Source organism: Falco peregrinus, chromosome 7 (genome assembly GCF_023634155.1).
Source record: "Falco peregrinus isolate bFalPer1 chromosome 7, bFalPer1.pri, whole genome shotgun sequence".
Taxonomy (NCBI): domain Eukaryota; kingdom Metazoa; phylum Chordata; class Aves; order Falconiformes; family Falconidae; genus Falco; species Falco peregrinus.
Window position 1 is genome coordinate 21,401,921 of NC_073727.1, and position 7,185 is coordinate 21,409,105.

Genomic DNA, 7,185 nt, shown 5'->3' on the forward strand with positions numbered 1-7,185 from the left:
CTTACCTATTTTGTGTTGATTTGCCGGCTTTTAAAAGCGCTTACTACGATTTCCCCAACGGACTATCCGTCACGACACGTCAGCGCGATCCGGACTTACGGTAGCGCAAAGACCGGTAGAGCGGACCGTTTGACGTCCGGATTTAAAAACCACTTAGTGGAGAGCCCCAGCCTGAGCTCCGGATACGCTTCTTTGGAGGCCAGGCTTCGAGGCACAGCCATCCCCGGGGACTGCCCGGGGACTTGTCCCTGCGCCATGCCTGGCCGCACGGCCCGGCGAGGTGCACGGGCGAGGGCAGGAGTACGAGGCCCACGGCTGCCGTGCACGGCGGGCAGGTGCCGGCCGGGAGCCGGGCCCCACAGGCAGGGAGTTTTCTCCCGTCGCTGGGGTCAGGGCGAGGGAGAGGCGCAGGGGGCTCGCCCGGAGGCGGCCCGGGGCGCCGGCCCGAGCCGGGTCCAAGGAGCCCCGCCGCGCCTTTCGCTTCCAGGCGCTTCTTAAACCTCCCCCTCTGGGCAGCGGCGGCGGCCGCCGCCCCGCTCCCGGGCTCTCCCCGCCGCCTCCCGGGGGCCCCGGCCAGGGAACGTCTCTCACTTCTGTTTCGTTGCGTTTGTTCTGCCCTTTTAAGAGCCGCTCTCGGCTCGTTAAAGATGGAGGAGAGGCGGCTCGCTCGCCCGCCCGCCCCTCTGGGGATGCTAACACCGCGGGCGAGGGGTGCGGGACCCCCGACAACCTCCGCCCCGGGGCTCGCCCCTTCGCTGCGGCACCGAGGCAGGCCGGCCCCCGTCAGCCGCCCCCGCGGCGCTGGGGAGGCCAAGGAGGGGCGGCCCGGGCCTCGCTCCCTCTCGCCTCCACTCGCTGGCTTCGTGTAACCTGCTCGGCGAAGAGCCCGTAAAGCTTTACGGCGGGCACGGGCCTTCCACCGCCGTGTGCAGCTCGTAGCGCAGCACCTCTCCCGCCGCCCCCTGCTGCCGCACGGCCCTCGCCGCGGCGGCTCGGGGGGACAAGCGGCGCCCGCCCGGCTGTTTGGGGAGAGGGGGGCGGCATGGCGCTGTTCCCATCTCCGGGGCGGTCATTTCTCCTTGCTGCCCAGGGAAAAGGATAAATAACAGCACCGGGAGCCGCAGGGACAGCAGCTGTACGTCCTAGTCACCGCCAAGCGAAAAGGCAGGCGGCTGCTGTATCGAGGAATTAGCTTGATTCGATTAACCATTTAATTAAATAGGCTCCCGCCAGCCCTCCGCTTTGCCATCGCCTAGCGTCCGACAGGGCTGATTTCTCAGTTAATTTAACAGGCAGTGGTTAATGATAACTCAAAATCTTGGCCAAATGAGGCTTCTGTGAAGGAACGGGTCGCCGTCGGAGGGTTCGGATGAAATGGAATAAGCTACGTTTAAAAAAAAAAAACAATGCTGCTCGTTTCCAACTGCCTGCGGATGCCATTAGCGAGGTTTTGTAAAGATTTATTATCTCGGTAAATCACATGTGTTCATTTAGAGCAGGGATAAGTTAGCATCCCGCTTACTTTATAAAAATAATAATAAGAGGGAGGAAAAGTCCTGTTGACTAAACAAACAATCCTATTAAAAAAACGGTAGTGGAAATAATGCCGAGACTGACTCACTCTAGAAAGAAATACCAACATTTTGGCACACACGGGGTAACGGAATTGCGCTCTGAAATGCAAACAAACGCAACCGTGCCCAAATTGGAAGGGGGCGGGGGGAAAATCAGGGAAATTTGTGAGCGCAAACTGTTTTTTCTCTTCTACAGAAGATGCAAGTTCAAAGAGCCCTTATTCCGAAGAAACTGGGGAGGGAAGGGTTTGCACCAATGCACTTGCGAACACACCCTATTTATATGCAAGTTGGAAAATAGCCTCCAATATTAAAACGGTCGTATGCTACTAAGAAGGGAGGGGATGTTTCTAAAGAAAATTGGATTTTCCCCACTTATGTCACTTAGTACTCTATTTAATACATAAATTTGCTTTTTCAACGTTCGTCCTAGTAGCTTAGTTCTCACTTCACATTTTAAGTTCGCATAAAAACTGGAATTAGAAGCAGCGTGGAGAGTAAACTGCAGTTTAAATGAGAAAAACTTCTGTAAGAAAATAAACACTGAAACCTAATGCTCAATCATTTCCCTTAGCAGTAAGAAAAACAGCATTAAATCACCTATCCACGTGGGAAACGGATTTTTTTTTTCTGCTGATCTCTACCCCCTTAAAAATAAAACAAAGTTAAGGATTTCAATATTGAAATGTTAACCATCCTGATTCGGCGAAAGTTTATGTAAACGGAGCCTCTTTTGTCTTGAAAATCAAACGCCTCTCGGCGCGGAAACGATCCATCCCCATCAGGACAGAGACTGCAAACGCTCCTTTTCCCTCTGTGCGCGTAAGCAGAATAGGACCCTTAAAATATTCCTAATTAAAAAAGAAAAACAAAACCCCCAAACCAACCCAAACAAGTAAAAATCTATGAATTGCGCCACTTGTTGGTTTGGGTGGGGTTTTTTTGTTTGTTTGGGTCGGTTTGGGTTGGTTTTTTTTTTCTTCTCCCTTCACTTTTTGGATACCGGCGAAGGTCAGTGAAGAGCTACCCCACTGGTTATAGCGATGGGATCTATTTTTAATGAAAACTTCTTTAGTCCTTCGACATCCCGGAAATTTTTCTAGGTATTTCTCGAGGCTACGTTACTTGCCATTAAATATTTAATGTTCAATTGCAATTTTAGGGTGTGGGGTTTTTTAATGAAAGTTAACTCAAGAGTAAATTTATTAGGAAGTTCTGCTTAAAAAATTTTTTTGAAAAATATCTTCCTTACTCTCCTCAACGATTTAGCAGGTCTTCAGCCTTCCCAAAAGCTGTCCGATCACGAAACTACTATTTGTTATAAGCTTTCTCCTCCTGAAGCAGAAGAGTTCTAGCACTGAAACGATGCGAGCTACCTAAGCCGCTGAACACTTTTCGCCCTTGACAATTTTAATCTGCTGGAGACCTAGTAAAGTGAAATCAGGGGTAGAGAGAACAACCCAGGTGTTCTAGTAGCTTGAGAGAATTACACAGCCATTACGGGAGGGATCTCGTTGGAAAATCTCTGCTCGGTTTATCAAGGTTATCCAGTGCCACTGGTTTGTGTTTAGATTTCTGGGGGCGAGACGGGAACCGCACCGTGATTATTGCGTGCGTGACGCTCTTGTCATTTTACTCCCAGAAAACTCTCCTTTCCAAAATTAATCCGAAGTCTCCCAACTTCTCTATCTCTAGGAACCTTTCAGATGTAAAAATATGCAGACAAATGCACACCGATTCTTTCCGCCTGTTCCCCTGTCCCCAGCCCCGCGTGTGCGCGGCGATGGAGAGCGTACATCTTTCTGTACGTGACTGTTTACAACCAACCCCTATGCAAGCACTCTCCGGGCAGATGGAAATCCGCTTTTGCACCGGCGAGAGGGGGTGTGAGTTACATTGGAAGGGCAGCTCACTCTTACGGAGGCAACGCTTCTCTATCCTGACTCTTCCAAGATCTCTTTAAATGTATGACGTGACACTTTACCGTGCTCGCGAGCCTCCTGCTACCCATCTCCAGCCCTTTGGCCAACTCATCGGCTCTGTCCCAATGCTTGTATCGCTTTCCTCCCCAGGGAAAAACAAGCAGAGGGACACCCCCCCCCCCCCCTTTAAATTCGTCCAACATTCCCAGCCTGCCTCCTCTCAGGAAGGCTTTTCCATTCGGTGCGCACCTTCCCTGCCTGTCACTACCTGTCCTCCCTTCCCAGCGAAGCAATTACTTCATTTTCTGGCCGGGGGCTCCGGGAGACCGGGATCGCCCCCCTCTTCCTCACCTCCCTCTCTGCAGCCCGGCAGAGCTGGAAGCGCCCGCTGCACAAGCACACCCGCACTGGGAGCCCCAGCGGCCGCCCCCGCCGCTCCCGGAGTCCGGGCCGCCCCTCGAGGTCGCGGGGGAGACCGCCCGGCCCCGGGCTCTGCTCGTGCACGGCCAGGCACGGGCGCAGCGCCGGGAGGCCGCCGTGGGCGACTCGCTCGCCATCAGTCGCGGCACCGGCGACCCGCGGCTCCGGGACCGGGCCAGGGCCGCCCCCCGCTCACCCGCCCGCCTGCAATACGTGGGAGGCAGAGCGAGCCCGCCTGGGCCGCGGAGGGGCCGTACGGCCCGGCCCCACGCCACGCCGTGGCCCCGCTCTCGGGCCTTTGTGCCCACCCCGCTTGCGGCCCGGGGGTGGGGGGCGCGCGGCCCCGCGTGGGTCTGGCTCCCGCTCGGCGTCGGGCCTCGCGCGGCAGCGCGCCCCGCCGGGGCGAGCCCTCTCGCGCCTGCTCGCCGCCTTCCCGTTTAATTTGCAGTTTGCCTTTAATTAGGCTGCGGAGGCTCTGCTGCCTGCAAAGCCCCGCTCAGCCGCCCCCTCTGTCTCCGCGCTCAAATTAGCATCTGCTGCGACCGGCCCCGGCCCCGGCGCACTTCGCCACACCGCTCCCCAGGGCATTCAAACATCCTGCGCTGCCACCGAGGGACCGGGATCGGCTATTCTTCCTTTCCCGTGATTACTCGCAGCCTACAAGCAACACCATATGCTTCTTCTGATCAAACAACCCGCTACATAGGCACCGGTAATTGACGAGACCTGCTCGAAATCACGCAGAAAGGTAGCCTACTGAGACCGCAGGAGTTGACAAATCATTGCTAATAATCCTTTTAGGAACATCATGGGCATCAGAGTTTGCAATAGCTTTATTTTTATAAAGTATGCGCTGACAGTATAAAGGACAACTAGGTCTCCTTTGAAACAGGGGGCTGTCCTGCATAACGCTTTTCAAGGTGGCAGGTCCCATAGAAGAGGAAAGGGGCTTGATGAAAGCTTTAATTATTATTTAAGGCTTTCACTTATCCCCTTCTTTGGTTCGAAGTGACTCGGAGGTATGGAAGGTTGTTTAAAGAAGTTATTGCAAAATGCACTGGATTGGAAATTACTGCTGTGGACTTTAGGTATAAGCGTTCATACGTAACCGGGGGTGGTGTGTGTGGGTGTACCTCCCCCAGTCCAAATGACTGCCCGATTGCATATTTACTTTTAAAAATTAGAATTAACACCGGTAGTTCACAGATGTAATCAGGTAAAAAACCCACCCCAAACACAAAACCAACAAACCCAAACAACAACAACAAAAACCAAAAAGCACACACACACCCCAAAAAAAGCCACCCCACAAACCAAAACCAACACCGAAAACCAAAGCAACAGAAACCCAGGCCGTATACCCACTCTTGATTTGTAAAATATAGTACAAACATAGCACAGACAGACCGACCGACTCGAGGTACAGCTACAGAAAAGCGAGGCACATAGCTGTATTACATTGTTTCTTATGTACACATACTTTTCAATAAAAGATGCAGCAGATTTTGGTTTTATGTCGGGGAAATAAAAAGTTCTTAATACTTTTTCTTTCATGCGGACTCTCTCTCCACCGAGTTGATCTAAATAAATGATTCGTGAAGTATTTTCTGGGGGGGGTTCCCTACATCTTATGAAAGCAATAGGGTGAGAACACAGGAGAACTTTATTCTGACTTTTAACTTTCTGCGCTGTTTGTTTTTCTTGGCAGCCGATGTATAAGACCCAATCCTAATTCTACTCAAAAGCAAGGCATACTTTGGCACGCTTAAGTCTGCTTTCGCTAGGCAGGCGGGACCGTTGTTGCAGCTGTGGAAGCCAGCGCGAAGGTTACTGCTTGCGCGGCTGTGGAGGAGAATCAGGCCCGGCCTCGGACGCTGGGCTTGCAGCACTGGGTGGGCAGGGGGATGGAGTGTGTCGGAGAGCAAAACGCCTGTTAAAAATTGCCGAGGTCGATTAAAGCCCTCAGACTGCCCTAATGATCCTCAGAGCGAGATGCATCACATTTATGATGCGATTCGGTGTGCTCGGCTTATTTATTTAGGCTGCGTGTGGGAGCATGCCTGTACGCGTGTGCTGTACCTGTAAACCGCACCTTTGCTCGAAACTTGAACTAAGGCTTTAGGACTTTGCGTAGACTTATGTAAATATTTACCCATATATTAACTCCCCCCCATAGTAAGGCTATAAATAGGGGTGAATCGTCCCCTCTTTCGCCACGCACGTGCTTGGCGGGGGATGTACATCTTATTGGGAGACCGGGGGAAAAGAAAACCCGTGTTTGCTTTAGCAGAACACGTAGCAGAGCTCAGTGCCTTCAAGTGTTGACAAAAGCACCGTAAGTCCCCAACCAAACCTGTCATAGGAACTGAAGGGAAAGTATTTACGACAGAGAAAAGTGACAGCGGAGAGCACCCTGCCTCCGAGCACACCACCCAATGCAATTTACTTTAAAAAAAAAAAAAAGTAAAAGCGGCAAGCGATACCTGGATCAGAATGAAAATAGAAGCGAATAGGCATTCCCACCTACCTTCTGGAAAAACCACCCTCATTTTTAAATAGCTGGTGGTGAGTCTGATTATGGATGCTTTGTCCAGCTGAGAGGTGATAGCTGAGGGCAGGGGTAGTAATTTAGCCAGTTCATAAAATTCACTGTTTTCTTTCTCCCGTCTAGTCCGGGCAGCATTTTTTGACTTCTCTTTCATCGTGATTTTTTCCCCTTTCCTTCCTACAATTTAAACTCCAGAGATTCATCCAAAGGTGGAAGGGAAATTCAGCGGGAATTCATCTCTCCAGAGCATCAGACAGTGATTCTGAGCGCGGCCATTACTCTGAGAAACCGTTCAGTTGCGTAAAATGCAAACAAGTATTGAAGACCAGAGAGGTGTTCTTAAAAAAAAAAAAAAATATATATATATTCTTTGAAAAATCAGAGTCAATCGGATGGGAAAGGCATTTATCCAATGCAGCTCAGAGACTCCAAGCAACTGCAGGGGGGGAAAAAAAGGAGGGAAAAAAAAAAAAAATGAAAGAAAAAAACAGCTAGGATCTTGCGGCCCCAGACAGAAACCAAACGACGTATTTCTGGCCTTTTTTCCTACTCGTGGCGGGCAGCATAGCTCCTCGGAAGAGGGTCATAATAATCCCGTTTCTTCCCGTGATCCGCTGTCAATCCGAGGCCCGAAACGCCCGGCCGTGGGCTGCCTCCCAGGGCGCTGGGTGCCTTCCCGGGGAGCCTCTGTGAAGACAACAGCAGTCCTGGGGTGAGAGAG

At 51.8% G+C, this 7,185-nt stretch overlaps 1 protein-coding gene across 1 annotated transcript in view; it reads right to left on the reverse strand.

The window, feature by feature from the left end:
• Positions 1–6,618, reverse strand: part of SIM1 (SIM bHLH transcription factor 1) — a 48,725-nt gene extending 42,107 nt beyond the window's left edge. Inside the window, exon 1 of the mRNA XM_055810734.1 lies at positions 6,444–6,618. Within this exon, the coding sequence (XP_055666709.1) occupies positions 6,444–6,618 (175 nt within the window). The remainder of the gene's footprint in view (positions 1–6,443) is intronic.
• Positions 6,619–7,185: the final 567 nt, after the last annotated feature.